Source organism: Ixodes scapularis, unplaced genomic scaffold (assembly GCF_016920785.2).
Source record: "Ixodes scapularis isolate PalLabHiFi unplaced genomic scaffold, ASM1692078v2 PGA_scaffold0__279_contigs__length_252992795, whole genome shotgun sequence".
Classification (NCBI taxonomy): Eukaryota; Metazoa; Arthropoda; class Arachnida; order Ixodida; family Ixodidae; genus Ixodes; species Ixodes scapularis.
In genome coordinates, this window is record NW_024609835.1 from 158,266,846 (window position 1) to 158,287,994 (window position 21,149).

Below are 21,149 nucleotides of genomic sequence, written 5' to 3' on the forward strand. Positions count from 1 at the left end.
GTGCCTGGTGTCAACATCGAAACTTTCCCAGATCTGCCACTCTCCCACCTACATCCCAAACTCCAGTTTCGTCAACCTTGCATTTGTGTCACACCCATCCTAAAGTCTTTCGTGCGATGTGTACTCTGGTCTCTCTGGGAGTGATCACCTGGCCACTGAGTTCACTTATGCTCTGGTTCTACCTCGCAGAGGTCACTTCGCTCGTGTGATATAAAAGTTCACCAGACAGATCAAGATCACATGGCCAAACTCGCTCACCTAGCCCCATGGTGCATGACCACAATGGTCGACAAGCGTTTTGCTAACATGGACCTCTGGTGCAATTTGGCAGATGCAATTCAGTTGGAGTGTATGCCTTGTGTTTCTACTTGAAGGGGACAAGCTCATGCTCCTTGGATCACAGAGGGTCACGTTTGTGCTGCTCGTCAGAAGGAGACTCTTTTCAGTATGCTGTCCGTCTGCAGTGTGCCGCGACACTCGCGCAGGCTAAGGCACTTCAGTGTTCCCTTATGGCTGTCCTGCATGCTGCCAAGGTTGCATTTGCCAAGTCTGTCATTCTCCACGAGTGCAAGGAATCGAAAGTTGTTTGGTCTTGTCAGTCAGCATCAAACTACTCGACATGACCCATCCTTTACACCAAATGGCAAGATTGTCACCCTCCCTGGGGAGATCGCCAACATGTTTGGCAGCCAGTTTGCTTCGGTTTTCTCACCTGCCTCTGCTCCTGCTTTACTTTGTGGCCACGGCATCAGAATTGATTTTCCTCCTAACCCTGATGTCCTCTAATCTATTTGTCTCGCTCTCTGTGACCTGGAGAAGGCCCTTCGTCGTACCAAATTATCCTGCTCAGCTGGTCCCAACAGTGTCCCTCCCATCCTACTCAAGATGATCGCAACCTTACGTTCTCCCGTCCCTTAATGCCATTTATCAGTCTCCCCTGGACAACTCTGTCCTCCCCGATTGCTGGCCACAGGTACTGGACACTCTGGTTTTCAGAAGAAGGCAAGTCACCCAGCGACCTAACCAGCTATTGTCCAGTGTCTGTGACTTCTGTGCGGTACCCTACACCGCATGGTCAACAAGCACCTACTCTCTCACCTGGATTGTCTCCAACTGCTGCCTTCGTCGCAGCACGGGTTCCGGCACTCCCACTGCTGCGAGACTGCCCTGGCCACCATTTCCCATTACATAAGCAGTCACATTGATTGTCTTGCCCTCACCGAAGTTGTCAAGTTAGACTTCCGCAAAGCTTTCGACACGCTGGATCATGCCTGTCTCATCAGGAACTCTTTGGCTGTGGGGTCTATTGCACTGGGTTACTGCTCTCCTTATCGGTCGCAGTTTTAGAGTGGCATAGGGGGGCTCAGTGTCTCACACTTTCACCGCTTCTTTGAGTTTTTAGAGCGCAGCTCTTAGGGGCCCGTTCCCGGCTTGAGCGGCGCCGGCGTCGGCTTAACCAAGGTCACGTGACCCCCCAAGGTGACCCCCCCCCCCCCCCCCGCCCGAAGTCACGTGACACCCCCCCCGAGGTCACGTGACCTCCCCGATGACGTCATCGTCACTGATGACGTCACCGGCATCCGCATTGTCATCATCACGGATGACGTCATCAGTGACGTCACTGATGACGTCACCGACATCCGCATCGTCATCGTCATCATCGCTGATGACGTCATCGGAGTCCGCATCGTCATCGTCACTGATGACGTCATCAGTAACGTAACTGATGACATCATAGGCATCGTCACGTGACCCCCCAAGGTCACGTGACCCCCCCCCAGTACCCTTCCTTCCTCCTCCTCAAGAGCTGCGCTCTAATTCAGTGTTACAGGGAGTTGTAAACTGCTTTCACTTTTTTTTTCCAGGATCAGTATTATGTCCAATGCTTTTTAATCTGTATGTCCGGGAGATTCCCCGGTCAGACTTGCAATCCACTATGCAGATGACACTACGTTGGTTATGAGTGTTCGCTCTGCCGTCGACATTGCCATCCTGCAGGCTTGCCTGGACAAGGTGGCTCTGTGGTCCACAAGTAATAATCTGTCTCAGCCATGGCGAGTGCGCCGTGATGCGGCTTGGCTTGACTATAGGAACGTTGATCCTCCTCACTTTTTCTTTGGAGGTACTCTTGTTCCACCTGTACGGGTGCTCAAAAACCTAGGCGTTTCTTTCAAGCCAACTTTCGATTTTTGTCATTATGTGGCTAGGGTCGTTGGTAAGGCTTGCAGTTTACTGGGCTTTGCGTCCAGATTCTCTTGGCGTTTTGGATGGGTTACCCTGAAGCAGGGCCGAGCAGTATCGCGATACAAATGTATCGCGATAGTACCTTGGAGATACTTTCGAGTATTTGTATCTCTGTATCGAGATACAATTGAAAAATATATTTGTATCTCAGTAGTGAAATACATTTACAATGTATAGCTTGTATCGCAATACTTTGCCTGACTTGGGTATCTCGTTACATTTGTCGCCGTTTTTTACGATAAATGTAAAAGATAAAAACATTAGTTTGGATCGAGTTGCTTTAGAATTTATAATATGAACCCGCTCTATAACATGATCCAACTCATTCACCAACATAAAAGAAAAAGTGTGGTTTGAAAAAGGTTACGGGAAAGAATAACAAAATCAGCTCCTCTCACAAAGCCTTCCACTCTTTCCGATTTAGCAGAGCGAACGCTGTAAAGAAGTTGAGTGGAGAAAAAGCACGGCACTGTCGTCGAATCTCCCCACACTACGGGCGACTCGGAAGCATACAAGACAACAATCTGAGATGCGCCCTCACAGCAAAACGGGGTTCATTTCGGGCAGACTGCGTTAAAGACTGCGTACCATCTCAAGCATGGCCTTCAGTCTTTAATGTTCTGTAACGATGTGGTTCAACGGAGGTGACATGTTTTTTTAGCGGCGTTAATGATAAATAAAAAGTTTAAGGGGTAGTGCATTAAATGGCACAAAAAGAGGAGCACAAGCATAAATTACCATTCACATTCAACATGAACTGCACCCTCAACACGTGGTACTGTTCGGGAACAGATTTATTTCTTTAAGCATCTGTATCTGTATTTTGGAATACTTTTTCACCGTTTCTGCAGAAGTATTTCAGGGATATCCCGTTGCATAAAAGACAAATGTATCCCAGCATGTGTATTTGGGCCTTAAAACATCTGTATCTCAGTATTCGTATTCTCAAATACATTTTGGAGTATCTCTACCCAGCCCTGCTCTGAAGGCAGGGCTGGGCAGTATCGCGATACAAATGTATCGCAATAGTTCCTTAGAGATACTTTTGAGTATCTGTATCTCTGCATCGAGATACATTTGTAAAATGTATTTGTATATCAGTAGTAGTGAAATACATTTACAATGTATTGCGATACTTTGCCCGACTCAGCCATCTCGTTACATTTGTTGCCCTTTTTAAGATAAATTTAAAGGATAAAAACATCTGTTTGGCGCAACTTGCTTCGGAATTTATAATATGAACCTGCCCTATAACATGATCAATCTCAGTCACCAACAATGAAAACAAAAGTTGGGGTTTAAAGAAGGTTACTTGCAAGAATAACAAAATCAGCTCCTCTCACAAAGCCCTCCACTCTTTCCAATTTAGCGAAGCAAACGCTGTAAAGGTGTCGAGTGGAAAAAAATTATGGCCCTGTTGTCTAATCTCCCTACACTATGGGTGACTCAGAAGCTTATAATGTGGCAGTTTGAGATGCTCGCTTACTGCAAAACAGGGTTCATTTTGGGCAGACGCCTTTTGTCAAGCATGGCACGCAGTCTTTACCGTTCTATAACTATGTGGTGTAACGGGGGTGGCATGTTTTTTTTAGCGGAATTAATGATAGATAAAGAGTTTGAGGTAATGGGCAATGCATAAAATGGCACAAAAAATGCACGCACCAGCGGAGTGCATATATTTGTTTCGTGTGACTCTCTCTGTCTTGCTTATTTCTTCCTTCGTTCAGCTGGCATATCCTACAACTATGAATAACCAACCTGCTCAGCTTCAGGCAATCACAAAAAGAGGAGTACAAGCATAAATTACCTTTTGCATTCGCCACGAAGTGCACCCTCTCCACGTAGCACCGTTCGGGAACAAATGTATTTCTACGAGTATCTGTATTCTGGAATACTTTTTCGCCGTTATTGCGGAAGTATCTCAGGGAGATCCGGTTGCATAAAAGACAAATGTATCTCAGTATCTGTACTTTGGCTTTAAAGCACATGTAGTATCTCAGTATTTCTATTTCCGAATACTTTTTGGAGTATCACTGCCCAGCCCTGCCTGAAGGCACTGTACAGTGCATTAGTACTTCAACTAGAATACTACTACTCTCTGGAGCCCCCACCAGGTGCAGCACATATGGAGAGGCTTGAGGGGGTTCAGCGCTGTGCGACTCGTATGCTGGTCAGTCGGGATCAGTCAGTGGACTATGAGGCGCGGCTTCTGTTGATTGGCTGGCACTGTCCGAGTCACCACCGCACAGTGCCGTGAATCCACCTACTCGCTGTTGCCTCTGGTCGCCCCATATTTAGCGTCAATGTTGCGCATCTATAGCCGAACCTTGGCAACACGAGGCTTCCCATTTCCCTTCAGCAGTGGGTGCATACTTGTCTTCGAGGGGACACGTTTGCCCACCCTTGACTGGATCTGGTGACAAGCTCCGTGGCTTCAGCCGAAGCGTGTCGCGCGCCCTCTGTACACTCTAAAGTCTGTGTGGCACAGTGCACTAAGCAGAAATGTGTGGGCCAGCCTTAATTCGCTAGTCCCCGAGCCATGTTTTATCTGTCATGTCTTGTTTGTTTTTCCGTGTCTGAATACGTCAAATTGTTGTGTTTGTCTGTTTTGTGTCTACTAACTTATTAATTTGCTCATGCGGAGTTGGCTTGCAGGTGCTTCAGCATAATGCCCGCGTCCCACTAGAGCGACAGACAGAGACAAAAGACAGCGACAAGCCTCAAACCCATGCAGCATGCTCGTGATGGTACTGTAGGATCCTTTATTGCGTGACAGATAGGTGGGTGTCTGTCACCGTCAAAATCCGGAGTCGTTCTGCTTTGCTCGAGCTCCTGTCTCGCGCCTCTGATTTTCCTAGTTGGCCATCTCGTCGTCTTCTCGTCGGCTCGGATTACCTTGCCGCTACAGGGTTCCCCCCCTAGCGTTGAGGCCCCTCAGAGGGGCCTCGAGCGATATCAATTGTAGGTGCGTGTCATGATGGCAGGCCTGGAGCGTTTCCGAGATCAAAACGAACAGTTCGTTGGGCATGCTTGGGAACAGCGGAAGGGGAACTGCTTGACGTTGAACTTGTGATATTTGAGCTCGGGCGTTTTGGGATGGCTTCATCAATGTAAGCTGGTTTAAGACAGTCCAAGGAAACGACCACCTCTTTGTTTTTAATGTCAAGAGTAAAATGCTTTGGACCACGGTGAAGAATCTTGAAAGGGCCGTCATATGGATGTCGTAAAGGTTTGCGTACACCATCCCGACGTACAAAGACATGCGAGGAGGTTTCTAGCTAGGGGCTGACGAATACACGGGGTTGACATTGTTCTCTTGGGCTACATGGCTTAATCGCCTGCATCGCTGCACGAAGACTGTATGAGTAATCAAGAGGATCGGGCATTGTTGTCTGTGCAGAAGAACAAAAGAAATACCCTGGTAATCACAGAGTAGTCCCATAAACAAGCTCGGCAGCACTGCACGCAAGATCAGCCTTGGTCGCTGTGCGAAGTCCAAGCATAATAAGAGGAAGGCTCTCTGACCAAGTCGATGATGAATCGGTCGCCTTCAGAAAAACCTTTAACTGTCGGTGAAATCTTTCCAGAATTCCATTGGCTTCCGGGTGGTAGGCAGTTGTGTGAATGTGGTGAATGCCTAGGAGTTTTGATAAGTTGTGGAAGACAGTCGACTGGAACTGTCTGCCCTGATCAGTTGTGAAAGTCGACGGTACTCCGTAACGACTAACCCAAGTGGACAAGAACGCTTGGGTGACAGTTTCTGCGGTGATATCCGGGATAGGCATAACTTCGGGCCATCGTGTGAAACGATCAATGCAAGTAAAAATATATCGACAACCTCCAGAAGATGGAAGGGTACCGACTAAATCGAGGTGCACATGGTCAAATCGGTCGTCTGGGGGTGTGAATGCAGCCAATGGTGTGACGGTGTGACGGCCAATCTTGAAACGTTGGCAGCTCAAGCATGTTCATGCCCAGCGTCTGACATCTGCATTCATCTTCGGCCACACGTAGCGCGTTGAGATGAGGCGTTGTGTTGCCTTGATGCCTGGATGAGAGAGCGTGTGAAGGGCATCAAAAGCTACCCGACGGAATGCAGGTGTTAGGTAAAGTCGAGGAGCGGGACCAGAGACATCACAGATCAGGGGTTGTGGGCAATATGGCAGAAACACCTCTTCAAGCACTAGAGACGAGGATTCCTGAAGTTGCCTCAGTTCCGCATCCTTCTTCTGCGCCATAGCAAGAGCTGTAAAGTCGATGGAGTGTCTCTCAGGTGTGTAGGTGTTTATCGCAATTCTTGAAAGGGCATCGGCCACTGTGTTTTGTTGGCCTCTTACGAAACGTATGTCATGCGTAAATTCTAAAATATAGGCCATTTGTCGGATCTCACGTGCTTTATACGACGTGCTGCTAGATGTTAAGGCGTATGTCAAAGGCTTGTGGTCGGTAAGAATAAAAAAATCTCGACCTTCCAGAAAGTGATGGAAATGTTTGATAGCAAGGTAGATACCAAGGAGCTCACGGCCAAATGTACTATAACGTGTTTCAGTTTGTGATAATGTCTTCGAAAAGAAAGCAACTGGTCGCCAATGTTCATCAACGAATTGTTGGAGCACCACTCCCACAGCGGTATCGGAAGCGTCTACCATAAGTGAAGTTGGAGCGTCACACTTAGGATAAGATAGCAGAGTAACCTTCGAAAGTTCTTTTTTGATGCGAGTGAACGCAATTTCGGCGGCGTCATTCCACAGAATTTTATCATTCTTCCTCTTAGAGCCACGGAGAAGTGAGTTTAGTGGTTGGAGAATTGCGGCGCAGTGTGGAATAAATCGCCTATAAAAATTGACGAGGCCTAGGAACTCACGAAGTTTCCGCACCGAAGTCGGAGGAGGATAGTTTTCAATTGCCTGAACTTGAGACCTGAGCGGATGAATACCATGTTGGTCCAGGTGATGTCCAAGAAAATCCAGCTCAGATACTCCCAGTTCACATTTTGTGGCGTTGATTGTAATTCCATATTCGTCCAGTCGAGCAAAAATTTGGCGCAAGTGTTCTTCATGGAGCTCCTTGTTTGGGCTAAAGATTAGAATATCGTCGATGTAGGCGAAGCAGAAGGTCAGTCCTCGGAGCAGTTGGTCCATAAACCGTTGAAATGTTTGGGCCGCGTTTCGAAGATTGAATGGCATGCGTAGGTATTCGAACATGCCGAAAGGTGTTACTACGGCAGTCTTCGGGATGTCGGCCGGTTCTACGGGAATCTGGTGGTATGCTCGTACAAGGTCGAGTTTTGAAAAAACGGTGGATCCTTCAATGGTGCTAGTGAAATCTTGAATGTGAGGTATAGGGTATCGATCGGGCACGGTGATGTTGTTTAGAGCCCGATAGTCCCCGCAAGGTCTCCAGTCACTATTCTTTTTAGAGCGCAGCTCTTAGGGGCCCGTTTCCGGCTTGAGCGGCGTCGCCGTCGGCGTCGGCGTCGCCGTCGGCGTCGGCGTAACCGCGCGGTGCATCATGGGAAATGTCCCATAATGCACCGCGCGAGCCCCCCACCAAGGTCACGTGACCTCGTGGGGGGTCACGTGACCCCCCGAAGTCACGTGACTCCCCTGAGGTCACGTGGCCCCCTCCTCGAGGTCACGTGACCCCCGCCGATGTCGCGTGACCCCCCGATGACGTCATCGTCACTGATGACGTCACCGGCATCCACATCGTCATCGTCATCATCACTGATGACGTCACCGGCATCCACATCGTCATCGTCATCATCACTGATGACGTCACCGGCATCCACATCGTCATCGTCATCACTGATGACGTCACCGGCATCCGCATCGTCATCGTCATCATCACTGATGACGTCACCGGCATCCACATCGTCATCGTCATCATCACTGATGACGTCACCGGCATCCACATCGTCATCGTCATCATCACTGATGACGTCACCGGCATCCGCATCGTCATCGTCATCATCACTGATGACGTCACCGGCATCCACATCGTCATCGTCATCATCACTGATGACGTCACCGGCATCCACATCGTCATCGTCATCATCACTGATGACGTCACCGGCATCCACATCGTCATCGTCATCATCACTGATGACGTCACCGACATCCGCATTGTCATCGTCATCATCACTGATGACGTCATCAGTGACGTCACTGATGTCGTCACCGGCATCCGCATCGTCATCGTCATCATCACTGATGACGTCATCAGCGACGTCACTGATGACGTCACCGACATTCGCATCGTCATCGTCATCATCACTGGTGAAGTCATCAGTGACGTCACTAATGACGTCATCGGTACCCGCATCGTCATCGTCACTGATGACGTCATCAGTGACGTCAGTGATGACATCATCGGCATTGGGGGTCACGTGACCCCCAAGGTAACGTGACCCCCCCCTGGTTAGTTTAACCCCCCCCCAGTGCCCTTCCCTCCTCCTCCTCAAGAGCTGCGCTCTAATTCGGCGTTACAGGGAGTTGTAAGCGGCTTTCATTTTTTTTTGGCACCATGTGCAGAGGAGATGACCAGTTACTGGACGATGGTCGAACAAGTCCGAGCTCAGCATATGCTCGAACTCTTGCTTTGCAGCTTTTAGACGCTCAGGTGCGAGGCGGCGTGGACGAGCAAACACGGGTTGTCCGGCTGTCGTTATGGTGTGCGTCACCTGGTGTTAGATGGGAGTGTCTGCGGTGCAACGAGTAGTCAAGGATGGAAATTCTGTTAAGAGCTTAGCCCATGTCGGCTCGAAGATCGGATTGAGAATCGTCGGACTGAGAGCTGGTGAACTGGATGCAATACCTTGGACGCGTAGGTGCGTTTCAGCATCCAGGAGTTGTTGGCTCCTCATGTCCACCATAAGATTGAAGAAACGGAGGAAGTCGGCTCCGATGATTGGATGCCGAACGTCAGCAACCAGAAATATCCACCGGAATGTCCGACGAAGACCAAGATCGAGAGTTAGGGACTTCTCTCCATAAGTTGTGATTGGCGAGCCGTTTACCGCTCTTAAGGGTGTGAAGCCGAGCCGGTTGCGGCGATCCTCGGGTGTTGGAGGACTTCAGCACCCGTGTCGATGAGAAAACGCTGTTTTGTTTTCTTCTCGGTAACGTAGAAAAGACGGCTCGCCTGCGAATCCACCACACTTGCCGTCGTCAGTGAGTGGTCCTGTAGTTTCCTGTGTAAGAGCAAGGCTGCACGCAGTTGTTAGCCCGCTCGCCGAATTTCCAGTGATCCCAGCAGAGCTGATCAGCTGGAGGCGAGGCTGACTGAGATCGAGTACTGCGACGGCCGTTGGATGATGAACGCTGTCGGCGTCTTGACGGGGAACGTTCTGATCGTCGCAGAACGGATACTTCAATGGAGAGTTGTTCAACCCTGGCGCAGAGTCGATGAACTGCTTCACTCAGCGCAGCCACTTCAGAGTAATACGAAGGAGGCGTGGGAGATGAACTCCGATGTGTGGCAAACACAGCAGGCGTCCCAACTTCCATAATTTTGTCCGCCATTCTAGCAAGAGCATCAAGAGTGCAATCACTCGCCGTAGACAAAATCATTCTGACCTGATGTGGAAGGCGGTGTAGGAATAGTTCTCTAAAAATGGAGAGGTCTAATGTGTCCGCCTTATCTGCTAGGAGCTGTTGCATTTTATGTAGCAATTCGGACGGCTTACGGTCTCCCAGCTCTTCACTTGTGAGGAGTTGTTGTAGTCTGCGTTGCTTGGAAGCTGTTGTACGGCGGATGAGCTCTGTCTTGAGAGTGTCATAAGGGACATCCTGGGGAGGTGCGCAGAGGGCGTCCTGAACGATTGCTGCGGTGGCTTGTGGCAGGGCTGCGACAACATAGTCGTACTTGAACTTTTGAGTTGTTATCCTGTTCGCTCGAAGAAGGGCTTCAATATGAATAAACCATAATTCCGAGTCTGCCGGCCAGAATTCGGGAAGCTTAAGGGTCATCGACGCAACGCCAAAGGTAGGTAGCGATCCAAGTGCAGCGAGGTTCGGCTCACCAGCAGTGAAGGCTGGGTTTGGCAGTTGTCCACTTGACTCTTCGTTACTCATCGTAGTGCAGACGGTAGTTCCTGTGACCGGGTCACCAGTTGTAGGTAGGGATGTCGCGAAACACCCTAAGTTCGATTTCGAAAGGTTTCGATATTTGCGAAGCGAACTGAGGTTCGATTTCGAAAACTTTTGATATTTTCGTACCGACCGAGGTTCGATTTCGAAAAATTCGCAACTTTTGACCACAGCGGAGTTTCGAATTCCAAAATTTCGAGGCTTTCACGGTTTCTAAAATTTCGAATTCGAATATTTCGAATATTTTTTTACTTCAGGTTCGATAAATTCGAAGATTTCGAAATTCTTTGAAAAACAAATTCGAAAACTTCGAACGCTTCGAATTTTTATAGACATGAAGTTCGAACAATTCGAAGATTTCGAATTTCTTTTTGCATAAAGTTCGAAAAGTTCAAAGGTTTCGATTCTCTTTTAACGCTAAATTTAAAAAAAAAAAAAAAAAAAAATTTGAAGATTTTGAATTTTTTTTTAATTCAAGTTTTCAAAGTTCAAAGTCCGATTTTCAAGTTTTTCCACAGTTTCAGTTTCAAATAACGTTTTCACGACTCACTGGTTTTCACAAAATCAAGTTTAGAAAAGTTAGGGTGTGATATCTAGATTCTGCGAAGTTGGTCACGCAATTAAAGGAGGCGACGAGTGTCCCGGATGTGCTGGAATATTTGCCAGTGCAGAATTGTGACCGCCAGCCCCGGGGGGGTCTTTAACCTGCATCACGCAGTAGTGATTGCACGAACACACTGTTTTACGAGACTCATCCAGTTCGAAACGGCCAGGGGCGAGCAGGAGGTTGAGGCTCAGAAAAACCTTGAAGCGACCTGGCAAACTAGCTCGCCACCCCTTGCACACTGGTAGTAATCCGATCCGGTGAAGTTTATAATTGTCCTGGAGGTTTATTTTATGGGACGGAGGAATCGCCTCGCAAAAAGCACAAAAGCCGACACAACTCGAGGTCGAGGAGCGTGCTACCATACAAGTGGCGTCGGAAAAGGAAAAACGGGGGGAAAGAGGGTAGCGCGGGGAAGGGGCTTCAGTTTCCTTCTCCCCCTTGCAGGTATTTTGGACTGTTAAAGAAAACAATACGGGGAAAGAGGGCGTGGTCGAGCTTATTTTAATCTGAAATTATTTATGCATATGTATAGCTAGTGTCGCTCTTCACTGCATAAAAGGTTGCGTAGATTGTCATTGTTAGAAACTCGTTGTCAGAAGGCACTGCTCGTCACATGCTTAGTGGTTCGGAAGTTCAAAGCTGTCTTTTCGACCTAAACACCTGTGCCGATAGTAACAAAAAAAAAAAAGAATAAATGCGGGAATAAAAAGCAAGAGAAAAAAAAAAAACTATCAAGAATTCGTCGGAAGTGTTCTATTCTTGCATATTCAGAGGTTCAGAACTTCGAAACAAGTTTCTTTTACCAAAATGTGTACAGGCTAAAAGAAACACGTCCCAGGAACGTGAAGCGAAAAAAAAAAAGTTTTCTTTTAATGACGTGCTGAACTTGAACACTATTAGAAATCTTCTCCCATGAGTTAATTTATTCCTCAACGTGAAAAAACAACAAATATATTATTTCGTATTCTGCAGATGGCAATCATATGTACTGTCTGTGGTGTTAATTTAAATGCGATACCTCAAACAACTTAGACGAAAATAAATATTAAGTTTAGGTCATAATTGCATGCAGATACATGTTTGGACATTTCTTCGAAACTCACGTTGAATAACAATAATCACATCTTAAGACGGCACTTACCTAGGCTATACGTAAATCATTCTTAAAAAAGTATAACATATCTACCATAAATAGCTCCGGCTGCAGCGTGCTTCAAATCTGGCACAAACGACAATCGTCAAAAACCCGTCGTCCTTCCTCGCCCCTTCGGGGATTTATTTCTTTAAACCTAAGCATGCCAGAACATTGAAATAAACGACATTGTCTTTCGTAAGGAACGCAGCACCACGTGTAAAAGTTCGAGAAAAAGAAATTACGAATGTACCCCACTACTTGAAATCAAATGAAACCGTCTGCCGGTCTTTCGAAGTTCGACGAACGTCGAACTTTTACCCTAAAAGTTCGAAGTTCGTCGAACTTCTGACTTTTCAGAATTCGAAAGTTCAAAACTTTTCGAATTCTCTTGATAAATAAGTTTGAAAGTTCGAAATTCATCGAATTTTTTGGTCAGTCAAGTTCGAAAGTTCGACAAGCATCGAACCTTGCAGCGCAATAAGTTCGAAAGTTCGAAAAAGATAGAATGTTTTAGCGTAATAAGTTCGACGGTTCGAAAAGCGTCGAACTTCTTAGCTTAACAAGTTCGAAAATTCGACCTCCGTCGAATTTTACGATATAGACAATTCGAAAAATCGAAATCTTTCGATCCTTTCGAACCGCTTGATTCGATCATCGAAACTTCGATTCGAAAAAAGTTTGCGGCATCCCTAGTAGTAGGATCCTTTATTGCGTGACAGATAGGTGGGTGTCTGTCACCGTCAAAATCCGGAGTCGTTCTGCTTTGCTCGAGCTCCTGTCTCGCGCCTCTGATTTTCCTAGTTGGCCATCTCGTCGTCTTCTCGTCGGCTCGGATTACCTTGCCGCTACAGTACCTTTGGCAGGCGTTTAGTCGTTCGGTGCTCGTGAAGTAAGCACGAGCGATTGCAAGCCTGCCAAAGATACCCTCGCGTGCATGATGCTTGTGTTTGAGCATAGCCTCCGTTACTCTACAAAGCGTCTCAAATCGCGAAAGACTCTGGTTTGAGGCTTGTCTTTGTCTTTTGTTTCTGTATGTCGCTCTAGTGGGACTCGGGTATAAAGGTTTCATGACCTTTCTGTCAGCTGTGCACTCTTCCTATGTGCACATAAAGATTGATTAATAGGATAATGACAGAAGCTAATTAGGTATTGTCCAGTTGCTGTGCTCTAACTTACTTTTAGAGCGCAGCTCTTAGGGGCCCGTTTCCGGCTTGAGCGGCGTCGGCGTTGGCGTCGGCGTAACCGCAAGGTCACGTGACCCCCGAGGTCAACACTGAGGTCACGTTACCCCCTGAGGCCACGTGACTCCCTGAGGCCACGTGACCCCACTGAGGTCACGTGACCCCCCTGACGTCACGCGAGCCCCCTTAGGTCACGTGACCTCAAGGAGTCGCACCTCCCTCAGTACACTTCCATCTTCCTCAAGAGCTGGGGTGCTATGTTGCGCTTTTTGGACTCCCAGGAGACTAGGGAGAAGGAAGTGACGTCAACGACACAGCAAACGCAGATTGGGTGTTGATCGCGTTTTCTTCTGTCAACATCCAATCTGCGTTTGCTGTGTCGTTGACGTCACTTCCTTCTCCCTAGTCTCCTGGGGGTCCAAAAAGCGCAACATAGCACCCCTGCGCTCTAACCGGCGTTACAGGGCTTTCATTTTTTATTTAAAGAAAGAAATCACACACAATTTTTATAGGGCAAGAAGTTGACCTGTCTTTTGAGACCTTATGATAGCTTCCTTAATTTTACTCTGTATTTACAATTAAATCGCACTACCAACTTGATCGGTACTGCGAGCCTCACTTGGGCTTCTCCGTCGGGTGTGCTACGCTGGCGTTGTCCTGTAAGTGATGAGGCTTCAGCTGCAGTTCGTAGCGACCCTCTTCATTGCGGACGGCTTGCACAACGTCACGGCGCAGCACGAAGTCCACCTCTTCGGCGACCTTCAGCAGCTCTTGGATCTTGGCGGAGTCCGGCTCGAAAGCGTTCTTAGCGAATTCCTGCCTGACTTGGATCTTGGCGGCCCGTATCGTGTCCGTGTCACCCTGAAATACTTGGTCGATGGTCCGGCGCAGCGTCTTGTACGAGTGCAGCACCAGCGATCGCGTGGAGCCGGTGGTGTTCATTTTGCACGATTCCTGCAGCGAAAGCTTCGCCGGAAGGTCGCTCTTTGGACACCCGCTGCTGGTTAGGCTTTAGCTACGAAGCAAAGCGTTTGTTTACGCACTAAACTACGGGAGGAATTAGCTGAGTGTTTATTCCTGTCTATGCTACACACGTTTCATGATATCGCAGATTACGTCGGCTGCTATCGCCGCGCTATGGCCGCGCTCTTGGGACTAAAAGAACCTTATGACGTCATAGGTTTTGATTTCGGACAGTGTAGTGGTGGGTTAAGGTTTGTACGGTGGATTGTTTTTGTTTTGGGAGTCATATTAATGAAATTACACCAAAGTTGATTTCACTCGCCGTTATTTATATTTCAAACGACTACCTCATTCAGTTTTAAATTATTTTTAATAAAAATATACGCTAAAAAATTGTCATTTTATACCACGTGATGTACTCTTGACATCAGAAAGAAGTAGAACGCATTCGCAAAAAAACCTTCGCCAAAAAAGAAAAAAAAACAACAAGTTAGTCTGCTGCTGCAGTCGCTGCTTTTAAAATGTTCCTGGTGCCATGGACGAGAATTTAAACAGCGTGTGTGATTGGATCCTCGATTCAGTGCACCGGACGTCTGTTTTTGCGATTATCCGCTCCGTGATTTGGTGGAAGTGCAGCAACTCGTGAAAGCGACGACGGCGACGATTCTTCTCCGAGAACCATGGTAAGTGACCCCTGCGAGACCCTCCATGTGCGTTTCCCCGAGCTCCGAAAGTGTGGACTGCCTCGTAGACATGACCCGCGAATGTTTCACTCACTTGCGTTTAACAACTGTGCAACGGCTTGATGACCTGACGAGATCAGCATCTTCCACGCATGTGGAAATAATAATAATAGTAATCTTTATTTGCTCAGGAGGGCCGCGGCACCGCAGAAAGGCAACAGCCCGTTCCATGAAGGGTCGCGGAGTCACGGTTCAAAATAGCTCCATATCCTGTTACTGTTTCTCCTGATTGTAGCGACGAAATTTGTGGAGGCCTGCACGCGCGCTTGCCCTGCCGCGTCCCAAAACTCAACTGGCGGTTATTAGAGTTTTGATTTTCACTCTAAAAATAAATTAAGTGAAATACGCTGGTGCTACCAGCCCTCCATTCCACCCCCCTCCCCTCAGGATTTCTTACACAAAGTATACAAGCCTGTAATAGCCCCTCGAGCTCCCCTTACAGGGGAGAGGGCCCGGGCTATATCCCTCCCCCATATTGAAAATCTCCTCTCCCCCATATTGAAAATCCTGCATAAACACTCTAGGTCCCACATCCTTTGTACGTAAGGAACATATGACAGTCGCAGCCTACAGAATAGTGCAGTGCACGGACAATATTTCAATCCTGGGGCCCATGTCATCTAAGCCCTTCTGCAGCGGAGCAGTTGCATCCAGAATGTCATATTTATAGATGTAGCACTGATCTCTTGCAAAAAGGCTACTGCTAACCCCAACGACAAGCAGCGAGAACTATACCGACACACATTGCTGCACACTGCAGGATGCAACCTTGCTAGCAACAAACAGCCTGCTCATACTTAAAGCTGCATTCACCCAGACCTCGGCACGTCTTCGACTATGCTTCGAGTGCCCTTGCTTTTAGGGCACCCTTAAGGCTTATTCACACGATGCATATTTTCAACGCGCCACAGTTTAGCGAAACCAAGATTTCGCGAAATCGGCCTGTTCACACGTGGAGTTTGAGGCGCGAAACCTGTGACGTATTGACTCACTAGAATTTCGCCAAACCTTGTCATCTGCACCGAGAATACCAAGCATTTCGCATCAAAATGATATGAAGTATGCACAGTGTGAAGAGACAGTCTGTTTTATTAATACCGCTCAATGAACTTCGCCAGATTCGGCTCACTGGATTTACTAGTCCTGCCAAACCCGGGAAAGTCAAAGAACAGGCAGGTGATCTCGAAGCATTTCGGACATTTTTGCACCGCTAATAAAGAAAGTTATTCCCAGTCATTAGGTTTATATCCGGTGCTTGCACTCGTCACGACTATTGATGAATCTGCACCGCGCCACCAACCCGTACTGTAGGCGGCGTTCACGCACCTGTACTCGAGTAGGACCAAGACTTGTCGCCCGTACGCTCCGCTTCTCCGCTTGCTGCTCGCCATGTTTGTTTATTTTCTTTCGGCTTTAGCTCGGATACGGAATCGGCCGAAAATCAGACTCCTCCAAAAGCTCGCTCCTCCTCGAAGGTCAGACGTCATAGCAAAGTCGAGCGGCCGTTGGCGGGTCCGCATTTCTCCTTCGGGTGATTGACAGGCCTCGGTGAGGTTTCAGCGAAAAATTGCTCCAGAAGCGAGGAAGACGCGCCACTTTTGGGTCACGTTCAGACGGGGAATCTTTCCTGAAACCTAGTTTCGCGACACAAGATTCGCCAACAAGATGCATCGTGTGAATAGACCTTTAGTGTTGCAGTCCTGAGCCACAAACTTTTGTAGAATGCACCCTGCTGAAGTGTATGGTGTCTCCGTCCAAAATGTCTGGTCCAGTGCGTCAAAGGTATGCGATAAGGAATCCAAAACACCTTATGGATGTTTCCCTGAACTCTTCCTTTCTTTGAACCACCTATGATGGCGTCTACTTAAAACTGCTTGGATGGTGATCTTTCGAGAGTGGGTGCCCGTTCTGCAAGATGCGTCTCCCTTACATGCACCTCTGGCACTCCCGACGAGCAACCCGAAACCCTAGACTCGTCAAACACAAAGTTGTTGCTGAAGTTGTTGGAGTGTGCCTTTTGTCCTTGGCGACGATAATGCTACGCTTTTGTCGCCTAACTCCAGTCGCCACGCTCTGCAAACTTTTGGCTCCAACTTTTTTTTTCACGAGTCTAGGGCCCCTTGGCAGATTTAATTGCGGCACTATCGAGCTTGTTGCTTGGGGGTCAGACACACAGGCATCCGCAAAACTTTTTCGAGGGGGGCAGATGCTACTCTTCCTGGGGAGGGGTGGCAATTTTGTCTTAGATGGGAGCAACCACAATTGTTTAAATGGAAACTATAAAGTTTTAGCCGGGTCGTAGTCGTTTGTTCTTGTTGTTCTGCCCTCGTGGACGGCAATGAGAGTGACGTTCGACTGTGAAATTCAATGGTGTTGGTTTCCCGAACACGATGGCTTCGAGCTTCCACTGTGCTTGTCACCCATACCGTCGAGTCTATCGTTTGGATTTAAGAATCCTAGTCCCGCAGTCATGAGAAGGAACCATAAAGAAGCACTCTGCTCCTGCATCATGCAAAAGACGCAGTATTCGCTGCAGGCACGATGACGCAAGTATCTGCACACACGCCTCAAGCATCTTTGAGGTGTGCTCGTTCGGTACGTTTATGTATGGTTCGCTCGCATTCGCAGACAGTTTTTCTATGACCAACGTGACGTCATACAAAGAAGAAACGCATATCGGACAGTGTCTGCAGAGAGTCTTTTGAATGATGTCATTGTGACCGCGGCCTAAGAGTGTGCCACCGTTACGTCTCGTCGTCGATATCTCCGAAATCCTCCCTCTGGACACCCGTGATCAGACACCATAGTCGGCGATGAGTCGAGAACCGGGTAGATGCTCCACCTCCAGCGTGAGCTATCCACCTTCGATGATACTTGCTTGCACGTGCAGTCAACGAGTGTATGCTGGAAGCAGAGCGTCTTCTGGGTTTTCGACTCGCCGCCGACTATGGGCTACGCGTCCTCTCGGCTTTGTGTGGTTCCAGCAGTCCTGTTGCTGTCGACCTTGCCCCGAATACTCTCGCCTGTGCGAGTCACCCGGTTGTACAGTGTACCCTAAGGGCTGGTTTGCACATATATAATTGAGTGGGATTGACTGCGAGGCGACTGGCTGGTGTTACCACTTACGAGAGAACCTACTGATGTTCATCTGGTAGCCCCGTCAACACTTCCCGGTCTGCGTACATTTTGTTCATAATCTTCACCGTTTACTTTAAGCAATTTTGATGGTGTTATAAGCAATCATTTCTGGTAGATGATGTGTAGATTTGATCTTGCAGATACTTCAAAACCTTCCTTCTAGATGCAGGTCGGAAGTGGTTCGGGGCTATGTAATAGACGTGACTGGTCCGCCTCCCCGTTGTCGTGATTTTCGTGGTCATGACACGGTCAGTCGTACTCGACTGCAAATATGTAAAGCAGCCTTTATGACGCACGTGGTTCCAAGAACTGCGTAACATTCCACGGATATCCTGCAAACAATCTTCGGTCCATTCACGTTGCTATCTGTGCAGCTTTCGCATGTTTTCTGTCTTGGCCGAGTTCGCCCGATTGTGAGCCCTGCCTTCTTTAAAACGAATGGTTTCGACTTTCTTTAGCTGTTCCTCATTCGGGAGCAGTCTGGTTCTAGATTTTTCCTGTCTCTTGTGTAGCTATGGAACGTCCACTTTTCTGGCATTTTGTCACACGTTTATGCGACCGTGCTTGCTTGAACAGACTTTGTTTCCTTTTCATGGATTGCTCCACACCTACAGTTTTCGTCACATTCACGTGCTCGGGGTTCGCCCAACAGGAACACTCGTGTAAAGGTTCTTGCCTGTCTGTCTTGCAGCTTTGTGCCCCTTAGCAAAGCCTAACTGCAGTCGAATAATGTCTAACGTTTCACCTTTTTCTTTCCTCACCTTCCTTTCTAGGCTCTGTTTGGCGTGCAGATTGTCATAACCATGATTATGGCGAGCGTCCTGCAAAAGCTGTCATACCAGTTTTCTTTTTCAAGGTGGATCATCTGCAAGAGGTAAGAGCATGTTCATCCTCTCGCTGGGATAAAGCTGCGCGGCACTGAGCTGCTAGATCACTCTGTGCGAATTGATGCGAACACGTACGAAGAAACACACTTTGGAAGTGTGCAAGTCACCGCATTGTGACCCTATTGGGTTATATCTTACGGCACCAGTCGATTCATCAGAGCCAGGAACCTATGCCGATTGCAAGCCGTCTGCTTCTTGCATGGTTGCAGTGACGTCGGAATGACGCCGAGCTCTGATTGGCTTTGATTGAAAGGATAGTGGGTAGACCTCAGTGCTACATGCCTCGAGGTCTGTTAGGTAACGCATGCAAGGGTTGCATGAACCCCCACTGGATGGCGCCACCACCGTGCCATTGAAGGGCACCTTCCGTGGGGGCCGAGCGATGGTGCAGGACTCGGGAGAGACTTTGAGGTATAATGCGGATGCAAGTGGTGTGTGCCCCAGGCGAAAATTTTCAATGGGACCCATTGGTCCCAGTTGCAACTGGTTTATGGAACAATTTCCAGTTGCAACTGATCCCAGTTGGAGTTGTCCAACTGGGCCCAGTAGACTACTTCCATAAAGCCCTGCATGCAACACGGCGCGCATTGCACTCTGGGAACTAGTTGGCCAGGGAGGAGGGTGGCATGGTTTCGGTTTCGATCGACACGTCGACAAGAGATTGTTTTCTGGTCCCGAGAGCGTCATTTGTGGCCTCTAAACTAGCCTAAATGGCCAGACCTCGAAGCTTTAGCACAAGCCCGAGATGTATAGCTTGTCTTAACACATGCTTGTTGTATTTTTGTACTTGAGCCTTCTTGTTAGCGCTCCAATCGAGGTATGTGGACGAGCCAGTGCTGGGAGTCTCGACGCTGCGAAGCTCGGGTGCTCGGGGATCTTGCTTGTGTACGAATCAACAAGCTGTAGCAAACAATAACTTATGCATATATCGAGCTCGCGCCTTTACATTAGTGTTGTTGATCAGGAAGTTTGTTTGCTTCGTGCGTCCATAGACGAAATATTTCTTTTTGCAATTACTGTTTTTCTTAATGTGCCTGATTATGCGAGGTAAAACTCGGAGGTGCCATTGAAAAGCTCAATTTTAACACACTTCTTATCTCTTATCTGTGCTGACACGCAGCACTGCGCGAAGTGAAGTCCCCACCCGCTTGCATTTCACTAATATTCAACATTGCGTATGCGCATAAAGTTATCCTGAAATCATATAGGCACATTCGCGCATACAGACCGTTTTAAGAATGCAAAAGTCGAGCACTTGTGTGAAGAATGTCGCACCGTTCGCCGGAAGTGCGTCGGACGGGCATGAACCCCCATGCGCACCGCGTAGGGGTTCATGCCCGTCCGGCGCACGGTGCGACATTCTTCAGACAAGTGCTCGAACGAATTCAGAGCGCATTTGACGGTTGGTAATGGCCATGATATTTGTTATGTGTTTGCTTTCTCTCTGACCGAGTATGCCGAGATAATTTCAGACACCGTTCCCGGCACAGATCTCGGGCGTCAGTAAAAGATCGTCCAAAAAGGCTAAGCGAGGAGTAGGGGACGCTTGTTAGGGCCTCCGTCGTAGCTAGCCGATCTCAGCGTTTGCGAAAAGTTAACCTTCTATCAGCATAAAATTTGAGTGGGAGATATATGATCACACGAGGAAGACATCATAGTAACTTTTGTGCAGTAGTGAGGTCGAATTTATTGCGTTTCCTTAAAAGTTCATGCGTAGACGCTGGCCTCAACTTTGATACCCTGTGAGGATGCGGCTTGCTTTTTGCCCAGTGAAGTAACAAGAAGCGGACGTTTGGCAAACAAAATGCGTGTAAGGCTCCAGACGAACAAATTTCAGTTGTAGTTCACTGGTACTAGACGGGATTACTGACATTGAGCTCAAAGATGCACTCGTGGGGTGAGGTGACTAAGCCACGACTTACTACATTCGCATACGCACGCACAATATCCGGTGTTTCGGGAACCAAGGAAAGTGCCCCGGTCTTCGTTTTGTATCGCTCGAGAATGAGTGTATTGTACGTTCGTGAAAAGTCAGATAATCGAAAACGCAAGCAGCGCGTTCGGTCGCGGCGTGATAGCATGAGATGAAACTGCTCAGTCGAAACCGAAACTGAGTGGCCAACTAGTTCCCAGAGTGCACTGCGTGGTATTTCGCCGCGAT

At 48.1% G+C, this 21,149-nt stretch overlaps 2 protein-coding genes across 2 annotated transcripts in view; one reads left to right on the plus strand and one right to left on the minus strand.

Annotated features, from left to right (window-relative positions):
- Positions 1–13,760: 13,760 nt before the first annotated feature.
- On the minus strand, positions 13,761–14,406 carry LOC8052180 (complex III assembly factor LYRM7). The gene has a single exon (XM_002434064.4). It carries the CDS (start codon positions 14,197–14,199, stop codon positions 13,873–13,875), a length of 327 nt encoding a protein of 108 aa, XP_002434109.3. The 5' UTR covers positions 14,200–14,406; the 3' UTR covers positions 13,761–13,872.
- A 258-nt stretch (positions 14,407–14,664) lies between these two features.
- Positions 14,665–21,149, plus strand: part of LOC8039436 (transmembrane protein 161B) — a 43,797-nt gene continuing 37,312 nt past the window's right edge. The window contains exons 1-2 of the mRNA XM_029994891.4: positions 14,665–14,903; positions 18,875–18,975. Of these exons, the coding sequence (XP_029850751.3) occupies positions 14,901–14,903; positions 18,875–18,975 (104 nt within the window). The 5' untranslated portion in view covers positions 14,665–14,900. The remainder of the gene's footprint in view (positions 14,904–18,874; positions 18,976–21,149) is intronic.

Coding starts and splice junctions, on each gene's coding strand:
- LOC8052180 (XM_002434064.4), bottom strand. CDS start 14,199: ATGAACACCACCGGCTCCACGCGATCGCTGGTGCTGCACTCGTACAAG.